Source organism: Schistocerca piceifrons, chromosome X (genome assembly GCF_021461385.2).
Source record: "Schistocerca piceifrons isolate TAMUIC-IGC-003096 chromosome X, iqSchPice1.1, whole genome shotgun sequence".
Classification (NCBI taxonomy): Eukaryota; Metazoa; Arthropoda; class Insecta; order Orthoptera; family Acrididae; genus Schistocerca; species Schistocerca piceifrons.
In genome coordinates this window covers 926392289-926414750 of record NC_060149.1, presented here as the reverse complement: position 1 = coordinate 926414750, position 22462 = coordinate 926392289, and the positions used below count along the sequence as shown (strand labels likewise).

Here is a 22462-nt window from a genome sequence, read left to right as displayed (position 1 = left end):
AAAAATAAGTTGTGTACTTCTAGAGCAGTTTTTTGGTCAAATTAGTTGTACATGAAAGAGTTAATAAGTATGGAACATATGCTAACAAGGATATTCAGTATGACTTTTCCATTATCATTCTGAATCAAGATGATTCTTAAGACATTTGACAGAAACACAATCATTGCCATCATCTTTAATACATAAACTAAATTTACAATTTTATCGTGATTGTCACACAATTCATTAATTCGAAACGATACGCTGGATGCTCTGAGATGATCCTAGCTTTGATGCTTTAATGCTGATAAGACTTTTCCATCTATAACAAATTTTGTGTCATCTGCATATAGTCTGGATTTACACAACACAGTACTAGGCAAATCTTTAAAGTTGATTATGAATAGTAAAGAGACCAATACAAAACTCTGTAGCACTCCCCATGTGACATCAAGTACATTTAATCTTCTATTGTTGAACTATACTATTTGTTCGCTACCAGTCAGGCAGGATCTGATCAAAGAGAGTCCTAAACCTTGCAACCCATAGTCTAGAGCTTTTTAATCAGAATCATGTGGCTGATTGAGTCAAATGCCTTGCTGGGATAAAAAATTATTCAAATGAGGATAGTAAAAATGAAACAATATCTTTAACTGCTTTTGCCATTGGCAAACCAAATCTGAAACCATACTGAGAGTCACTTGGAATCTTATTTGTAGATAGATGTCCACAGACTTGGAGCTGCATTCAGTACTCTGTTAGTTTTGAAAGGATGGGTACAAGATAAATTGGGTGGTAATCATTGACATGTGACTTATCACCTTTTTTGAACAGATGCATAAAAACTGTCATTTTTAAGGCTGAAGGGAAACAGGCACTACTGAATAGCCAAGTAATCAGTTGACACAGTGGGCATGCAATTATATCCATAATTTTTTACCACATATTGGAGAGATCATAAATGTCGTTTGGTTCTGAGTGATTTAACTTTCCTACTGTTGTGGTAATATCACTCAGTTTAACCTTTTTCCATTGAAAGGCAGAAACAATATGTTCAATGTGCTTCAGGAAGTTGTTAGCATAATTAAATTTCAGGATGTTGTCAAATTTATGGCTTTGTCCATTTGTGGCAGTATTATTTCAATCATAGGCATTGATGAAGAAAGTATTGAAGTTATCTGGAGTGGTGCTATCACCAGAGGAAGTATTTTTGCTATTCTTATTTCTACTTTCTTGATAACATCCAATGTGATTTTCCATTTGTTTCAAGAGCTGTTAATGTTGCTTTATGTTTTTCACTACTTTTGGGCAACAGATTTTAAGCATATCTGAGATTGCATTGATAAATAAATACTGTAAATGCACCCTCTAAGTGAGAAGAATTTTAGTTTTTAACTTTAATCAGATAATTTTGTGGTCTGATAAAAATAAATACTGAACAATGCAAATTCCTACTGGTTTTCATGAACATTGGTAATTACATTAAGACAGGAAAATTACCTAGCTGAATTGCCATTAAAGCAAATAAGGTCATGTGAACTTAGCATATTACAAAAATAAGCTGTTTGGATGCCCTTAGCCTTATGTCAATATTTATGCCTATGAAAATTAGTATGCTGTATTTTTCAAAATATAAGATTATTTTCTCTCATGACTCTGCAAATGGTTCATCTGTCTAGTATACAGTATAAAGATACAATTATAATTTTTAATTCAGGGAGAACAGCAGCTGTTTCTAGTATATTTCTTATGCAGTAATCACTGTAATTGAGAATAATACATTGTAGATCTCTGACATTACTGTTATATGTTGGAAGCCCCTCTGCAGTTTTTTCTCATCACTAGTCAAGTGAGAGCAGAGGGTAAACCTCTCAGACTGGCTGTTTAAGAATGTCTTTTTAGATTAAAAAGTCACTTTTTATGCTGTCCCACTTTTAGGTCAACACACTTTGTCCAATGTATAACAAAGTTATACTGTGAGCAGATTCTATCCCTGAACCCAAGTGATGTGGTACATTGGTTAAGGTAATGGATTCATCTTTAGGGATTGATTACTAGCTCCCCATATCATTATGTGACAGTATTGTGCTCTCGAATCATATGTCTTACAAGCATTTTGACAAAATTTATTGTTGAGCATGAATATCTGGTGCTAATTTGCAAATGAATGTATGCACTTATGAAAAAGATATCCTTTGATTTAATAACACTAATACACATTTCAGCACTCTCAGGGGATGACACCTCGTCCGAGGCACCTTCAGTGCCGGGAGGGAAGGCTTGCGTGCTCCGTCGAAGTCAAGAGGTGTGTCAGCAGTAGCATAGCTACTGGTAGGGTCACCCAAGCCGGAATGGTCTTGATGGAGGAACCAGACAAAGTGTGTCCCATAACATAGGGCAGAGAGGGCTCTAGAGGCGTGGTGAAGCCAACTTCCCTAAAGGAGTAAACCCAACACAAATCCTGGTCCTCCAAGTTGGGGGTTGGGCAAGTAGCTAACATCTTCCTATAAAAAAAAGACCTATTCAGAAACCTCAAAGAAAAGAAACTGGACTGATACATGGACAGCAACACAGCACCATGAAAGAGAAAGGCAAAGGCAAACAAAAAAGGAAAAGTGATGTTGTTTATTGGAACCTAGAATGTAAGATCATTATACAAGGGTGGGAGCCCTGAGGTCACTGCTAGACCAGCTCAATAAAGCCAAGGCAGGCATAAATGCCCTACAGGAAATGCGACGGAATGGACATGGAGTGCATGATATGGGAAGCTGGATGATTTTCTACTATGGTCCATAGAGCAACCACAAATTTGGTACCGGCTTCACAGTAAGTCAAAAATTTAAACATATAGTGAGTGAATTTGCTGGAATAACATATATAATCTCACAAATGAGATGGAAGACCCAATCCACAATTATCAATGTACATGCACCTACAGAAATAGCAGATGGCCAAGATAAAGATGCCTTCTATGAGAACCTCAAGGGAGCCTATGATTGGATGCCCTGTGCAAGATGTTAAATAATTATTGGAGACCTCAATGCATAGACTGGAAAAGATCATAACCATCCAGCAGTTGGAAAGAATAGCCTCCATGAATACACAAATGATATTGGACACAGATTTGTTCAGTTTGCACTAGCACATAATATTGCTGTAGGGAGTACTATATTCCCACACGAAAGGATCCATAAAGCAACATGGTGTAGCCCTGAGCAGCATAACTTCAACCAAAACTATCATTTAATTATTGACAGCAGGCATTTCTCAAACTTACTTGATTTGCATACCTACAGAGGAGTTAATGTGGATTCAGACCACCGCCTTGTAACTGCGAAACTGAGAGCCTGAATATCTAACACAAGAAAAGAGGAACATCTCGAAGAAAGTATATGGTATCAAAGCTAAAAAATGAAGATATTGTTAAAACATACTCTGAGAAGATTACTGAAAATCTTGCGCTATACATTCCTAGTGTAAATGGTACTCTGGATCAGGAATGGAGTGCTTGCAGGGATGCAGTCATTAATGCAGCAGAAAAAGTGCTAGAGAAAGAAGGAAAACAATCAAGGAATTCCTGGTTTGATGAAGATTGTAAGAGAATAAGTTATGAGAAAAATCAGATTTACTGGAAAATGCTTGAGAAATAGTATACACATTTAGTGGTAAGAAATTATCAAGATAAGGGAAAGAAGAGAAGAAACTGCATTGGAAGAAGAAAAGGGAATGGGAAAGAAAGCAGATTGAAGAATTGGAGACAGTTGGAGAAACAAATGATGTCAGAAAATTCTATTAAAAAATTAACAGTGGAAGAAGAACATTCAAGTTGTGTATTAGTATGTGTAACAGTAAAAATTAGGAATTACAAACTGATGACCAAGAGATGTTGGACGTTGGGTAGAGTATTTTAGTGAATTGCTGGATGCTCCAGAGCTCCCTATTGAAGGGATCCTGATTCACCCAGAAGAAGATGGTGAGGCCATAGTCCCTCCTCTCTCTCAAGGAGAAGTAGGCAAAACAATTGCCCAACTGAAGAACAATAAAGCACCAGATACTGATAATATAACATCATAACTACTGAAAGCCACAGGAGTTGAGTTAAATTGCAGGGTATACAAGATTTTGTGCCTCATCTGGAGTCTGTTGTGTTCGACACACAAGAAAGGAGATATATTTAAATGTGGCAATTTCAGGGGCAGAACACTCCTAAATATTGCATATAAAGTATTGTCAAATATCTTGTTTAGTAGACTCTGACCCATGGCAGAAAACATTATTGGAAGTTATCAGTGTGGATTCAGATGAGGAAAGTCAACTGTGAATGAGGTATTTACTCTCTGGCAAACAATGGAAAAGGCCAGTGAATTTAATGTTTGTATGCACCATCTTTTCATTGATTTCAAATTTGCATATGATGCAATAAACTGGGCTAAGCTTTAGGGCAATGCAGGAATTTTGGGTGCATGGGAAGTTGGTGCATTTGATAGGGGTCACCCTAAGGCACCCCCAAGTGTGCTTTGTGAATGCAGTCTAGGCTGTCACCCCAGTTTCCCACACGAACTGGCCTCAGACAAGGGGATGGGCATTCCTACCTACTCTTCAATCTGGCATTCGAAAAAGTGGTGCATGAATCGGGTATGCAGACAAGAGGTACTATCTACTAGAAGTCTATACAGTTGTTGAGATATGCAGATGATTTCGACCTAATGGGTAGAACATTAAGAGCTCTACAATGTGCACTCTCACCTCTAAAACTGAGTGCAGAAAAGATGAGCCTGAAAATTAATGAAGGAAAGACCAAGTATATGTATAATGGTACAAATCAACCCTTAAAGCCCACAGTAACACTTGATGGATTGACTTTTGAGCGAGTGGAATATTTCACTCACCTGGGCACAAAGACAGAAGTAAATGGCAGCACTTCGACTGAAATTATGGCCTGCATAAGTGCTTCTAATTGATGTTATTTTGGAATGCTGCAACATTTTAAATCCAAGCTTCTGTCGTGAGAGACTAAGTGCTGACTCTATAAAATGCTGATATGCCCAGTACTTACGGATGGCTCAGAAACATGGATAATTACAAGGCAGGATGAAAGAATACTGAGATCACATGAAAGAAGTATTCTGAAGAGAGTCTTTGGACCTGTGTATGAAAATGGTAGTTGGAGAAAATGAAGGAATGATGAGCTTTATCACTGCTATAAGGAGTATGATGCAGTCAAGCTGACAATGTCATGTAGATTGAGATGGACTGGACATGTAATATGACTCTATCAGACAGATCCTGCAATGAAAGCCAGCTGCAATGAACTTGGAGGAAGAAGAGCAAGAGGATGACCAAGGTTTACATGGAGTGGCAAGGTTGGAGAGGGTGCTGCCCAAGTTGGTTGCTGTTACTGGAGGTCTAAAGTGAAGTCCAGAGAGGAATGGTATGAAATTGTCAAGGAGGCCAAGTCACATCCTGGGATGTAGTGCCAATGGAAGAAGAAGAAGAAGAAGAAGAATACACATTTCATTCTTTTGCCCTGCGGAAACTACAACATAAATAAGAATTTGTTTATTGAATACAAGGAGTTATTAAGAAAATGCATTTTACATTACTGGCTAAGACATCAATGAATACTTTAGCTGTAACATAATTTGCCTCTATATCTACATCTACATCATACTCTGCAAGCCACCTAATGGTGTGTGGCAGAGGGTACTTTTGGTACCACTATCTGATCGCTCCAACCCTGTTCCACTCGCGAATAGTGTGTGGGAAGAATGATTGTCAGTAAGCCTCTGTATTGGCTCTAATTTCTCAAATTTTCTCCTCATGGTCAATATGCAAGATGTATGTGGAGAGAAGTAATATGTTTTCTGACTCCTCCTGAAAAGTGCTGTCCCAAAATTTCAATAGTAAATCTCTCCATGATGCCAGCCAGTGCAGTTTGCCAAAATTAATTGGTGACTAATGAAAACCATTTCTGGATCTAGTACTGTATACTGTGGTTCTGTACTTACCAATTCTTTTAAACTGTGATGAGTTATTTACAATAAATTTCATTAGAGGATATATGTACTGTGAAGCTACAATTTAAAAGCAATATTCTTTACAGTGTGTCCACAGGAAGATCATTGATCAGTGCCCAAGCAGAATTCTCATATCATGCTTTTATGCAATGGAAACTTATTTATAAAAGATGAGACTGTATAAATGAAATGCAGGGTATCTCACCTGTCCTGGTTTTCCTCGTTCAAGATACATTTCTTTGATTTCCTTCTTAAGCTGAACAATCTTCTCTATGTTTTGTTTCTTTTCTGCATCACATTCTTCAAAATGAGCCTTACGTTGTCCCTCTGAAATTGCATTTTTTTTTTTTTTTTTAAGGGTGGAAGAAAATGCTTGAAAGTTATTCAATGAATTTACTGATATTCAGACAACAGCAGTAAAACATTGTGTGAAGTAGCGGTAATGTAATGAACAATAAAATATCAGTTGTTACAGATGTCATGTGACTAGTGATATCTTTTTAGACTAGATGGGCTGAAGGCAGAAAGTAACCAAGTTCAGAGAGAGGCTAGTACTGAAACAAACACTCAGTTTCAGATAGTAAGTATATAGCAAAATTCTAGCATAAAGGATTCATGCAAATAGCTGTTAGCTGTAAAGTGCTGATCCAATTTTAATCCTGTTATTGTAAAATGTTAGCCATCCTCATTGTATCAGAGAATATGTAAACTAAAGAGTAATATTAATTAACTAGATTACCATCAGTGAATTAAAGTCATTAAATTAATGACATAATCTGCCTCTCTGACCATTCTGTGGCGAGTTCCATAGCTATATCAAGTGTTATGGGGTTAGGGCTAATATTTACTTCCGCAAAGCATCTATGGAAAAGATGTTTGAGAATAGTGATGTTAACAAAAGTTACTCAGAGCAGTATCTGGAAGTATGTGAACACATTTATGAATAATTCATCATCCACTTTAATCCTAAATATTTATATTGCTTTTAACTCCAACACCTAACTCTGAGTTAACAATGGACCACACTGCCTTTGTTGTACTTTTATGTTATAAAATGAACTTATTGTTTGCCATTTGTGTGGCTACCTTCACAGCTGCTTTAAATACAGCTTTATAACATCTAATTTACATACTAAAAATTCCTATTTTAGTTATACCGTTGTTCATTGTGGAGTTGCCTTTTCCTGGCATTGGGAATTCTTATACCATGAGTTGTCCATTTAAGTTTATTAGTTACTTTATTACCTGTGGTTCCAAGTGGAAAGGCTTTGCTGAACATTTCAAGAAAACTACATAAAAATTTCACAAAGTCAGCAGGCATGTTACTGGAACTACAGCTGTAAAAAGGTCATGTAACCTCTCTTAACTTACTGCTCAATATAACCGATTTTTTTTTTTTTTTTTTTTTTTTCACGTGAGTTCCTTTTCATATGGCTTTTGCTGTACAAAACTTCTCTAATGATTTTTAGTAGCTTATTAAATATTGTGGAGTGGTCGGAGATCCTGAAATCTAAGCAGTATTTATAAACATCTTTAAATATACAATGACTTACAGCATTATTAATACAAGTCACTGATTGTGCATTTACTCCAGTTGCTTGATTGAAGTTGACTTTGAAGCCATAGTTTTCTATTATGTCAATGAATTTTGAAATATTATTGCTTTCAGTTATGATATAAATACTGAAGTCAGTAGCTGCTACAATCTTTTTCCTCTTATTTTATTGAGTTTTTCCAAGTAGGAACTGAAATTGGCCAAAACGCTTCAGCTGTTGTTTCTCTGGTACTCTGTAAATAGAATCTACTGGCGTTTATGTCCCTTAATTTGACACGGGAGATCTCAGATAGGCACTTTTCATTCAAATAAGTAAAATAATTTCTTATTTAATCTCAAAATTATGAAGTGAGCTTGAGCCTCCATGTGATTTCTCTTTACGAAAGCTATTAGCTACTTTATATCTAAAAAGAAAGATGATGAAACTTACCAAACAAAAGCGCTGGCAGGTCGACAGACACACAAACAAACACAAACATACACACAAAATTCTAGCTTTCGCAACCAATGGTTGCCTCGTCAGGAAAGAGGGAAGGAGAAGGAAAGACAAAAGGATATGGGTTTTAAGGGAGAGGGTAAGGAGTCATTCCAATCCCGGGAGCGGAAAGACTTACCTTAGGGGGAAAAAAGGACAGGTATACACTCGCACACACACACATATCCATCCACACATACACAGACACAAGCTTGTGTCTGTGTATGTGTGGATGGATATGTGTGTGTGTGCGAGTGTATACCTGTCCTTTTTTCCCCCTAAGGTAAGTCTTTCCGCTCCCGGGATTGGAATGACTCCTTACCCTCTCCCTTAAAACCCATATCCTTTTGTCTTTCCTTCTCCTTCCCTCTTTCCTGACGAGGCAACCATTGGTTGCGAAAGCTAGAATTTTGTGTGTATGTTTGTGTTTGTTTGTGTGTCTGTCGACCTGCCAGCGCTTTTGTTTGGTAAGTTTCATCATCTTTCTTTTTAGATATATTTTTCCCACGTGGAATGTTTCCCTCTATTATATTCATACTATTAGCTACTTTGAAATTTTCAATTGTATTAAGAATTTTAATAATCTCTAAATCAATATTCACTAAGAAAAATAGCTTAGATATTTCTACAGTGAGAAAGATTAATTTGAAATTCATTCACTTCATAAGTTTTGTTTGGAAAATCAGCACTTAGACCATTGATATTTCAGTGCATAAATTTATGGGCTTCCTATCTTATTTATGGTTTAAAGCATGATTCTTCTTAGGTGGCATTTTGATGTTACCTATTTTGATAATAAACAATGATCATTCCCATCTTTCATTATAACTTACTATTATTTAGAATTTTACATGGTTGGGTGGAATATGTTTGGCCTGCACCATTGTAAAATTTTGAAAGAACAGAGATGAAAGCTGGAAGAAGGATCAAACATGAGTCATCCAAAATGACTAAGGAAATAGGAAGTCTGGGGAAAGCAACATGATTACCTATGATCAGTGTCCTGTACAAAGTCATGTTCACAAGGATGCAGTCCTACAGACCAATCTGAGAAAAGGTGTAGTTGGAGAGTAGAATTCCAGCATGGGAAAGGAAGGTGTACTGCAACTGCTTGGAGCCTCATTCTCACAACACACTTACTCACAAAAGAGTTGTAAACCCTATTTTGAAACTTCCTGGCAGATTAAAACTGTGTGCCGCACCGAGACTCGAACTCAGGACTTTTGCCTTTCGCGGGCAAGTGCTCTACCATCTGAGCTACCCAAGCACGACTCATGCCCCATCCTCACAGCTTTACTTCTGCCAGTACCTCGCCTCCTACCTTCCGAACTTTACAGAAGCTCTCCTGCGAACCTTGCAGAACTAGCACTCCTGAAAGAAGGGATATTGCGGAGACATGGCTTAGCCACAGCCTTGGGGATGTTTCCAGAATGAGATTTTCACTCTGCAGCAGAGTGTGCACTGATATGAAACTCCGTGGCAGATTAAAACTGTGTGCCATACTGAGTCTCGATCCGGCACGCAGTTTTAATCTGCCAGGTAGTTTCATATCAGCACACACTCCACTGCAGAGTGAAAATCTCATTCTGGAAAGCCCATTTTGTTCATGCCCATGTCATAACCTCTTTTGTGTTTGACTGATCCTCCAAGTACTTTGCTGCCTCTGCCAAAATTAAAATGCAATTGACATACATTAGTGTTTTTATTTCTTCTCCGTGAAGTTAAATTTCTCCTCCAAATTTCTTATTAGTTTCCTTTACTGCTTGCTCTGTGTACAGACTGAATGATTTGACAGTTAAGTTATAACACTACCTCACTCCCTTCTCAATTACAACATATTTTTCATACTTATTAATTGCTATAATTACAGTCTGGAGAAATTGTGGAATCCATTTTGCTTCCTGCACTTTATCCCTGAAAATGTCAGAATTTTAAAGTTTAGATTCCAGCCAACATAGTCAAAAGCTTTTTCCAAATCTACAGTTGCTATGTGTCTTTCTTCAATCTATCTTCTAAAATAAGTTGTACAATCAGCATTGCCCAACAAATTCATACATCTGTTCAGAATCCAAATTGATCGACCCCACATTGGTTTCTACTGGTCATTACATTCTTTTGTAAATAATTTGTGTTGTTATTTTGCACACATATCTGACTAAACAATATTTCAGTAGTATACCTGTGAGCACCTGGCTGCTATGGTACTGTGATTATCACATTCTTCTTGAAATCTGAGGGTCTTTCATCTGTCTCATATTCTGCACATGAGGTGGAACAGTTTTGTCACAGTCAGTTTTCCCAAGAATCTTAATAATTCTGAGGGAATGTCATCTACTACAGGTGCCTTGTTTCAACACAAGTCTTTCAGTCCTCTGTCAAATTCTTCTCATAGCATCACATCACCCACCTTATCTTTGTACAATTCCACGGGTTTTGATATGTATACAACAACAAAATTTTACAATAAAAATTAAGCACTATGTTTATATTTTACATTGAAAATTAAATGTTTGCATTGGCATCCCACACTATTATAGAATTCTTCTGTTTCATAAACACAGCTGTCAATTAGTAGATTCTGTACATGCCACTCAAATGAATTGTATGGTAGATCTCTCACTGCCAGGTGTAGTTTATCATGCAGCTCTCTGCCAGTATATTTGAAGCTATTTTGGGACTTATTTAATCTAGTATATTCTAAGCCTATATTGTTCCTGTTTCTTGTTCCATAATTGTGAACAGAACTTCTATAAGTTAAACTCTCTGGCTGTTCTTTTATTGAGAGGAGACAGGCTTTAATGTAGAAGGAAGCTACAGTTAATATTTTTTGTTCTTTGAAATGTGGCCTGCACAAATCTCTGTTTGGAATACCTGTAATTGTTCTCACTTTTTTTCTTTCCGCAGTAACACTGTTTTCACATCAGAAGAGTTTCCATACAGGAATTGCGACTGGAAGATGGCTTAATATGAAGACTGAAGCTATTCCTTACTGACACAGGGTTTTAATTTGGATAGTCAGTAAATTACACATGGTAGTTTAATACACAATTGGTCAGTGTGTGAATCTCATTTCAGTTGTGGGTCAAAATAAATACCTAGTGCTCTGAAAGATTCACACTCACTTTCTTTTTCACGTAGTTTGTGCAGATAGAAGTATATTGTCTCAGTTTTGTTTAGTTTTTCTGTAGCCAGAGTGGAAACATAAAAGCCATTCTCAGTGTTTTCCTTATATATTTGAAATGGTCATCGTGAGGATTGTATCATCAGCGCATATTACTGTCTTGTAGGGCAAAGAACTAGGTAAATCATTAAGCCCAGGACTGACCCATGTGACATTCCTGTAGTGACAGGTAGGGTGTTTGAACTACAGTTATTTCCAGTGACAACTTGTCTCCTGTCTAAGAGATATGGTTTGACTAATAAAAGTTCAATATCTTCGATTCCATTTCTTTTTAAATCTAGACATTAGGTTAGTGTGTGATACAGTGTTAAAGACCTTGCTCAGATCAAGAAGCATAGCACAAGCAAAAGAATGGCTTGCAAAGAATCCCAGAACATCTATAACTAGAGATTTTACAGCTTCAGTCGTGGGTAGATCAGGCTAAAGCTATATGGTGAAGAAGAGAGATTAGCTTATTGTTCTCGAAGTAGCTACATAGTTGCTCTTTCACGCAATTTTCTATGAGCTTAAATGTTATGTGGATGAGGGAGTCTGTAACTGTCAGGACTGTTTCTATCTCCCTTCTTATAGACTGGGGCAACACTTGTGGATTTCATAACATCAGGTAATTTCCAAGCTTGAAACATGCTGTTTATAATACAGTTCAGAGGAGACAATTTAATAGCAATATGTTTTAGGGTGTAATTTGAAAAGCCATGGATATCTTTCCTATGTGAGTTACCCAGTTTAGATACAGTTCAATGTACAATCTGGAAACTAACCCGAGTCCACTTGAAAGTAATGTGTCTCAAATCAGGTAGGCCTATATTATCCAGACTACCTTCAGAATTATTTTCATCTATTTCTGAGGCAGCAGAATTTCCACGATTTTCACAGTTTATGAAGAAGTTACTTAGCACCTTAGGTGTGACTACAGTCACTTGCTTGGTTCTGAGTTTCTCTGCTGTAGAGTTTACTACCTTTTAAGCTGCTTTTCATTTGTTGTAAGACTTTTCAATAAGGCTATCACAGGATCCCCTCTTTGCTGCTTATATTTCTATCTTGCATATAATTTTGTTATCCATTGTGCTGCAGAGGCCACTTTTGTATGGTTTCCATGGCGACCTCCCCCTGGGAACGAACTATTTCTCAATGACCAGGAACAGGACCCAGCATGGCAATGTCACATCAAGCCTCAACCTGATCACCACCAACACAAGATACTTCAAAAGATTGAGCAATATTGAACACTTTGGCTAAAATGTATTCTCACATTGTGGTGCACATTGATGCACCTCCTCATCAGAAGCCCACCAAATGATGGCATCGCTGACCATAGAATCAGCATAAGAATCATGATGAGCATTGATAACAAACTGACATTTGTGACTGAGGCCACGGAGTTCAGCTGTTCGAGCTTGGTAGAACTGGTAGGGCTATTTAAAACAATGATAGAACTTGACACATGCTGCAATGACAAGAGTGTGCTTACAGTGATACCTGGACAACAACTTACACATATTTTTGAACAAAAGTGACACAGATTCCAAGAGCAGGGCTAACAGGCACAACAGTTGGTAAATCCAAGGAAAAATCCAAGATAGGAACAAAGCCTTACACATGTTTGTATCAGTGACACCATAGGCAATGAATTGTTGCCTAAGCTGCTTCTCATAAGCCTCCCAGCCTTCAGTCACTTCGTCATAACAGAGAAAAGGTACACCAATGATGTAGAAGCCTGCATAGTCAAAATGGCTGACAAATTCATGATAGCAACCATAAGAGCCTGTTGCTCTGTGAGGACAGATTAGAGCGAAGTCTCAATGGACATGAGGACCAATGGAACAAACAAATAGGCTGAGCCCATGGAAGTGAACATCACGTTCATCACCAATTGTGTCATAATGCTAGATACAACCAATAGTGCAGCCACTAAGAAGAAATGTTTATTTATCCACATGCCCCAACATCAGATTTGTTTCTCCTGATTACAACATTTTTCTTAGTCCTTGACTAGATATGAATGAGGGACTGTTTTACCTCCATAATATTTTACTTTAAATGATTCCATCTTCATTAAATCATACAGTAGAATTGCAGGATCTCAGGAAATATAATGGCTGTAGTTTGTCCTTGCTTCCAGCAGTTCACAGTGCCAACATAGCAAAAACTATGATGATTGATATTGGTCTATAATCTAGACAGTGGCAGCTGCATGTTACATATGACCAGCTAGATTTTGAGACAGGGCTTTAGTTGTGAAAATTGTTCAACAAATTCAACATTGAAGCCCACAAATAACATAATTTATCATCATGTATGATATGATTTACAGTAAATCAAACTATTTATTGGTTCTTCTTAAAACTGTGGTATTACCACACAGCTTAATGATTAGGGAATAGCAGATTCACTGAGCAGGCCAGTGAAGCTTGTATGCCTCTGTATAAGGAACAATGTACCTGCTATTGTGAATCGAAGTGAGGTCATGTATCTAGATTATGAATTCCACTTGAATCAGGGAACTAACACTACTGTAATCAGAGAAGCAATAGCAACAAGAGACAAAAAGGCAACATAAAAGTAAAAATATTGCCTGACACATAATAACGGTAAACTGTTGATGAGCTGCATGAATAATCTGAGTGGTTCCTTAACTCGATGGCTTCCTTCCTCTGTCATTGTCCAACAGAGCTAGTGCTTTGCTCCTAATGATACTGATTATTATGATGTGTACCAAACAAGTCTAATTTTCAGATCCTTGTTCATCACATAGCTAAAATACAATGAATAATTCAGAAATGAAAGAAAATGGATCCACATTTGTAAATATTTTTCTTATGGTTTTGTTACCTTCTATTTGCTAATACTGACGGCCCTTCATACAATAAAATGCCCTGTTTATTGTGCATTCACCTGATGAAACACTGTGGGGACATATGAAATGTAAAACAGGATATTGATGCACAGGGCATTGATTAAAATTGTGTACCATCACATATTTTAGACGGCACAGCAGATATCTAAGTCAGAAGTGCTCTACACCATGTAATACCAAGTGACAACCTCTTAGGCGGAACTAACATGAATTTACAGTTTAGTAACATCAGCTGCAAAGCCAGATAAAGACCTAACAATCACATCAGGAATATATAAGAAGGCATGTGACCAAGGAATTATGATGGAAGGTAGCAATTTAACATCTCATAATAGTCAGTATCATGAGGGGCAGAACAAGAGGTCAGTTGGACAAAGACAAAGCAAGTTAGTGGCCCAGTTCAGGAACCACTCTAGTATTTGTATGCCTTAATTTAGAGAAACCAGTTTAAACCTATACAAGAACGGCCTGATTAAGATTTAAACTACTGACTGTTAGTCCATTTTCACTAAGCTTATGTACTTTAAAATATGTTTCATTCAGGGCAGAGAGACAAATAAAGGTGGCACAGAAAGAAGAAAGAATTGGTTGTTATTACCATTATTACCAGTTCTTTGTCATTCACCAGTCATGGCTGGATAGAAGGTACCAGTTTTACAGTAATATTACCACATTTAAATTAATAAAAATTTCAATGTAAACTATGATACTGAAGTGGGTACTACAAAATAGATATTTAAGAAATAGATTACAATATACATTAAAATAATAAGACAATCATGTAGTAAAATAGCAGAGTTGCTGCTGTTGCCTTTGGTACCGAGTTGCAGCTGAGATAGACACTGTTCTGTCACCAAAGAAGCATTCTTCTATACTGTACATAGATTGCTCTTTTAGTATACATATAATTTTAGTCCTAAGTTGTTTGATTGGTAGTGACTGTATATTCTCAGGTAGAGCATTAAATAATTTTAGGGCCACAATTGGGAAGCTGTTCTGCATCTTAGTTAATCAACATCTTGGCCTGTCTATACTGTCTTTATAGTGAGTGTTAGATGCTATACTGTAAAAGTAATTGTTTACATTACAGTCTAGAATTTTAACCTGAAGTACCTGCAAGGTAAAATCAGAATAGTATAAGTATCCCAAGTTACATTATTTGGTTTCACAAACCATCCCAGCTCAGAATCAGGTAGTTTTTCAGCAACACCATCAATAGATGTTTCCCTAATGTACATCATGGACTGTACTATTATTCAGTTTCTGTAAGGTTTAAATTATCAGTGAGAGTAAATTTGGTACCATTGACATTTTTTCCAGATAAAACAAGCATAAAGGAAGAAAGAACTGGTGCAGTGAATAAGGAATTTCATATACAGACAATTGTTCTGATTTAGAGAAAGTGAAGGATACTTAAGCACTGTATATAGTAGGGTGTCATATTTACGAGCCACATCACTTAGTCTGTTTTACTTGTAAGTTGATGACTACAGCAACAGATTCTTGTAAGAACTATTGAAAAGTGGTAAAAACAGCAAGGTGCTCAGTGGTAACATTTTATTCAGCAATCCTGTGTTTGATTACCAGTGCTGAGCACCAACTTCTACAGCCAGAGAAAGCTAGTGACAAACATTTTTAATTAATGTATGATGCCTGATTTCAAAATGTTAGAGGAATAGTACACACAAAGCAGTGAAAATACACTATAAGAAATATTGTAAAATCTTAAATTTTGTAAGGAGTTATCCAGGCTAGAATAATAATTTACAGCAAGCTTCTACTGAATATGAAAAAGGACATTGACAAACATCACATATTCAAGAGGAAAGTGAAACAATTTCTCATAATAATTTCTCTGTGTATAATTTAAATGAATTTATACTGTTATAAGATTTGTAAAAGATGTATTATATTATAAATGATGAAATTTTTCTGCCAATGTATGTAATATTATATATCTTTTATGTATATTGTTTGCAGTACTGTAGTTTTTCTCAAACCCTTGAATGTAATACTGTATATCTTGTATTTATATGGTTTACAGCATTGTTTCACCTCTTCTCTTTCTTTATTACTAGATCTGTGTCATTTACCAGTCATGACTAGACAGACTGCATCAAGATTAATTACATATATACATTTTAAAAAAATTCACAAAATTAAAACATTTATACTTAATAGAAACAATATTTGTTTGTCCATTTACTTTGGTCACTATTAAATAATTCCCCAATGGAGTACAATGGGCATTCTTTCAGGTCCTGTGCTACTCTCTTTCTCAATGTTCCTAGCGGCAGGGATTGCACTTCTTGAGGCAGTGAGTTGAACATCTTTAGGGCAATCACTGGAAAGCTGTCTTGCGTTCCCATCAGTCGAAACCTGGGTATTTCGATGCTCCTCTTGTTATGGGTATTGTGATTGTGTATATCTTGCCTCATGCTGAAGACTCCTTGGTTTTCTTTCAAGCTGATGAGACATAAAAACACATACTGGCTGAAGACTGTCATAATTACTAACTGCTTGAATATAGGCATGCAGTGGTCCTGTCTTTTGCTTGATGTGATTATTCTGAGTGCTTTTTTCTGTAGAATTAGCACATCCTTACAACCTGCAGAATGTCCCCATAACAGTAGGCCATAACTGATGTGGCTATGGAATAGGGCATAATATACTGTTATGAGATATTGGTCACTCAATACACCTTTTAACCTCCTCAGAAGGTATATTACACGGGAGAGCTTGGAGCACACATACGCTGTGTGTTCATTCGTTGTTAGTTTCCTTTCTATCATGAAGCCCAGCAGTTTGATAGCCTCCCTATTATTATGGCATCTGATGTTGTTAACGGTGCATATCAGATGTTGTGTTTTTTCTTCATTCATTTTCATTTTATTTTTGATGAACCATTCTTTAATGTTTTGGAAGAGTACATCTGTTTCTTGGAGTGATTCTGTAGCAGTTCTTCCTTTGGGAAAAAGGGTGGTGTCATAAGCAAACTGTAACATATTGTTGTTATAACCCATATCATTGACATAAATAAGGAACCGGAGAGGCCCCATGACGGACCCTTGGGGTACTCCATATTCCAGCTTTTGTTCTTGTGATGTTACTCCACAAATTGATACCACTTGTCTCCGGTTTTCCAGATAAGACTGAAAAGTTGCCAGAAAAACACCTCCGACACTGTAACACTTCAATTTATTGTGCAGTATCTTGTGGGAAATGCAGCCAAATGCCTTGCTAAGATCACAAAGTGTCAGTGCCACACTTTCTCTGTCTTCGAATCCTTGCCTTATTTTTATGGTTAAGTCCAGTGCTGCCATAAACGTTGACTTTCCCTTGTTTTCATTGATTTGTTCTATATGGTAGTACAATCTTTGTACAAAATGTAATTTTGCAGGACTAAATAAAAATCAATTCCCCCTTTCAAGTAGCTCCTATACTTCAAAATTAAAGTATGGAATCCAGAGAGGGTCATAAAAATAGAGGACTGTATTTCAAGTGTAATACTTATCAAATGTACTAGTTATTTTTTGCTATGGCTATAAAATGTATGTTAGTTACATTTCAAATTACTTTGCCTAACATGTGTATGCCATTCCTTGTATCATAAAAACACATAATAAAAAAAAGTGAGACTACAATAAAACACTTATTTATTTATGAAAAGAAAATAATAAAAAAAGGAGACAGTGAGTCGCAGATGAGCACAACAAAAAGACTGCTATATATCTGAGCTTTCAGCCAAAAGGCCTTCTGCTAAAGTAGCAAACACACACATATTCATGCAAGCACAACTTACACATGCATGACCACTGTTCCTGGCCACTGAGGACGCTAAGGTGCTATGTGGTGTGTAGCAATTTATCCTTTTCATAATATTGTTGTTATTACATCCTGGATTTTCCATTGTTTGAAATAATCAAAAAAGCTAGTTATGTTACAGAATATTGTTTTTTCATGAAGCAAAGCAAAACTTTTGACATATGGTAGATCTGGCTGAAGGATAGAGGTGGTAGGTGTTGGGGTCTTCACTCTGAAGACTGGTTTGGTGAGGCTCTCCACACTAGCCTGTCACTAATCTATGTTCTTCAACACTGTATAACTACTGCAATCTACAGCCATTTGAACTTGCTTACTGTATTTAAGCTTCAGTCTTCCTCCACAATTTTTACACCCTCCCCCTCCCTGCCAGTTTCTTACATCACCAAACTGTCAATTCCTTTATGTCCCAGGATGCACCCCATTAACCAGTCACTTCCTTTAGTCACATTGTGCCACAATTTTTTTTTCTTAAATTTGATTGAGTATCTCTTCATTTGTACTTTGATCTATCAATATAACCTTCAAAATTCTTCTGTAGTACCACAGTTCAAAAGTGTCTATTCTTTTGTTGTCTGAACTGTTTATTATCCATATTTCACTTCTGTACAATGCTACAATCCAGACAAATACCTTCAGAAATGACTTCCTAACAATTACATTTGTATTAAATGTTTAAAAATGTCTCTTATTCTGAAATTCTTTTCTTGCTATAGCCAGTCTGCATTTTGTATGCTCTCTACTTAATCCTTCATCAAGTTCACTTTATAACTTCTCTTCATGATGTTACCCATTCTGTTCAACAGTTCTTCCATGTCCTTTGGAGTCTCTGACAAAATTACAATGATATAGGCTAACCTCAAAATTTGCATCTCTTCTCCCTGAAATTTAATCCCTTTCTGAATTTCTCCACGATCCCCTTTGGTGAGTGCTCAATGCACAGATTAAAAAATATTGAAGGCTACGTATGTCACTCCCTTCTCAACCACTGCTTCTATTTCAAGTCACTCAACTCTCACAGCTGTAGTCTGGTTTCTATGCAAGCTGTAAATAATGTTTCACTCACTGTATTTTATTCCTGCTATGTTCACAATTTCAAAGAGTGTAATCTACATACTGTTAATACTGCAAAAAGCTTTCTCTAAATTTATGAATGTTATAAATGTAGGTTTGCTTTTTCTCAAACTATCTTCTAGTAAAGTTGTAGAGTGAATATTGCCTCATGTGTTCCTGCATTTCTCCAGGACCCAAACTGATCTTCCCCAAGGTTCATGTCTACCCATTTCTTTCTGAAGATAATTCATGTCATTATTTTGAAACCATGATTTATTAAAGTTATGGTATTCAAACATGAGACATTTGCTTTTCTTCTGAGCTCTTTATATTCACACAGATGCTTCTCTTTTCTCCAAAGGTCTATTCAGTTTTCCTGTAGGTAACCTGTACATATTCTCTTGCCATGCATGCATCTACAGCCTCACATTTGTCTTCTAGCCAATCCTGCTTTGCTGTTTTGTATATTCAATCAATTTTTTGTATATTCTATGAATCTCCTTTTTTTAGAGGACTATACTCCCTTTTGCCTGCATCTCTTAATGCATTTTTGTATGCTCATTTTTCACCAATTAAATACATCATCTCCTGTGTTAGCAAAAGATTTCTACTAGGCCTTGTCTTTTAAATATTTGATTCTCTGTTGCATTAACTATTTCATCTTTCCAATCCATCCATTCACCTTCTATTGTATTCCTTTCCCCTTGCAATCAAACACTGCCTAATGCTTCCTCTGAAATTCTCAACAATCTCTGGCTCCCTCAGGTTATCAAGGTTCCATCTCCTTAATTTCCTAACCATGTGCAACTTCTTCAGTTTCAATCTGCATTTCATACCCAATAAGTTATGGTCAGAGTTCACATCTGACCCAGGAAACATCTTACAGTTTAAAATCTAGCTTTGAAATTTTTGTCTTCGCATTATGTAAACAGTCTCCAACATTCCAGTGTCTTCTACATCTTCTTATGTGATTCTTAAACCAACTGTTTTTGATGACTAAATTATGCTCTGTGCAGTTTTCTTTTTCCATTCCTTTTCCCCAGTCTATAATATTCTGCTATTTTTCCTTTTCTTCTTTTTCCTACTATCAAATTCCAGTCCCCCATAACAAATAAATCTTCACCTCCCTTAACTATCTAAATAACTTTTTTTTATCTCATCATACATTCTTTCAAGGTCTTCATTATCTGCAGAGCTAGTTGGCATGTAAACTTCTGCTACTATGGTGGATGTTGGCTTGTTGTCTGTCTTGGCCATCATAATGCATTCACTTTGCTGTTTGTAGTAACTTATCAGCACTTCTATTTTCTTATCACATTATGCCTACTCCTACATTACCATTATTTTATTTTTTTATATATAACTCTGTGCTCACCCAACCAGAAGTCCTGTCCTTCTTGCCACTGCACTACACTTCACTACATCTACCTACATTCATCCTATCCATTTTCCTTTTCAAATTCTATAACCTAGCTTACCAGTTAAACAACCTAACATTCCGCACTCCAACCCATAGAATGCTATTTTATTTTTGTAGGACTATTTTACTTCCAGAATATTTTTTTTAATCAAGAAACTAGATGGCATCATCATTAAGTCACACAGTTGAGCTGTGTCCCTCCAGGAAAATGACAACTATAGGTTCTCCTTGCTTTCAGTCATTCACAGTTTCAACACAGCAAGGCCACTTTGGGTGATATCAGAAGACCAGATCAGTCTTTCTGTCAGACTGATGCCCCTGCAACTACTTAAAAGGCTGCTTTACCTCTTTAGGAACCACAGGTTTGTTTGGCCTCTTCACACACACCTCTTCATTGGGGTTACACTTACATTATGGCTATCTATATCACTGAGAAATACAAGCCATCCCACCTTGGCAAGGTCCACGGCTCATGGAGAGATTTTACAAGCACGATTAACTGGTGGTTCAGCAGAATTCACACTAGCGAGCACCTGCCTTCATTTGAACTAGAATTAATACACTTTCCTTGAAGTCTGTTGGTATATCTTGTATCCGAGGTGGAAAAGTCTTGCCGTGGCTGGCTCTCTCACGGATCTCAGTAATTCTGAGGGAATATTGTCTGCTCCAGGGATGTTGTTCTGACTAGGTATTTCAGTGCTCTGTGAAATTCTTCTCACAGTATCATTCATTTACTTTCTCTTCCTTTTATACAAAATTGTCCTCAAGTTCACTTCTATGGTACAGTCTTTCTATGCATTCCTTCCACTAGGGTACTTGTTTTTCTGGCTCTGCCTGTCATGCAGAGGACCCAGGTTCAATTCTTGGTAATGCCAGGGATTTTTCCTTGGTGTGAGGACTGGAAAAAGGTCAATTCAGCTTCATTATGCTAACTGAGGAGCTACTTGAGTTTGATGTAGTGGCTCCAAGGTCTGCAAAGACAACAATGGCTAAGAGATCAGTGTGGTGACCCCACACCCTTTCATACTGCATCCGAATAGTGCCATTGGCCGAAGATAACACAAAAGTTGATCAGTCCCACCTGGTGCATCTGAGGTTAGAAAGGCAGAGAATATTATCTCCCTTAACTATTTGAATAATTTCTTTTGTCTCATCATATATTCTTTTGAGTTCATCATCATCTGCAGAATTTGTATATTCTTGTTCATTTTTAAACCTACTCTTGTTCATTTTTAAACCTACTCCTGCTTTGATTTTTTATTGATAACACTGTACTGACCTGTTCAGAAGTCCCGTTCTTGTTGCCACTGCACTTCACTCATTCTCACAATATATAACTTCAACCTATTCTTTTCCCTTTTTAAATTCCCTAGCCTACTCACCCAGTTAAGGGCTCTAACATTCCACACGCTGATTCTTAGAATATCAGTTTTGTTTCTCCTGATGAAAACATCCCTGTGAGTTATCCCTGCCTAGAGATCCCAATGGAGAACTATTTTACCTCCAGAATATTTTACCCAGGTGGATGCTATCACTGTTAAACCACACAGTATAGCAACATGTCATTGGGAAATACAACAGCTGTAGTTTCACCTTGCTTTTAGATTTTCGCAGTACCAACATAGCAAGGCCATGTTACCTAATATTACACCAGATCAGTCAGTACCCAGACTGGTGGCTGCTGTAACTTGGATGCACAACACAACCAAGAATGTTGGTACATCTTTGTTAGACTGTGGAATGTATGCCAATCACCATAACACACACTGAACACAATAAGATAAGACAAATGCATGCAAGCAGTATAACATGGTAACTGAGTGTGAGCATAGTGCAGCAGGGTTTAAATAGGCACTCACTCATGGCAGCCTCTGTTGGAAGTTCACAGTATTGCTCTTTCACAGTGCACTCTCAGGTATAACAACACACTGCTAATGCATGCGGCTTTCAAGTGTCCACATGTTACATTATTTCTCTTCCCTTGGGGAACAGCTTGGGTTCGTGAGATGTCCATGGCATCTTCCTCCACAAGGCTCTGACTGAGATGACATGCTGATGCTGGTGTGTATGGTCAGAACTACTTGGGGCATGGGCAGTGTAGCA

At 37.0% G+C, this 22462-nt stretch overlaps 1 protein-coding gene across 1 annotated transcript in view; it reads right to left on the bottom strand.

The window, feature by feature from the left end:
• The window catches only part of LOC124722785 (outer dynein arm-docking complex subunit 3), a 341284-nt gene that overhangs the window by 299075 nt on the left and 19747 nt on the right, over positions 1-22462 (bottom strand). The window contains exon 2 of the mRNA XM_047247919.1: positions 6202-6323. Within this exon, the coding sequence (XP_047103875.1) occupies positions 6202-6323 (122 nt within the window). The remainder of the gene's footprint in view (positions 1-6201; positions 6324-22462) is intronic.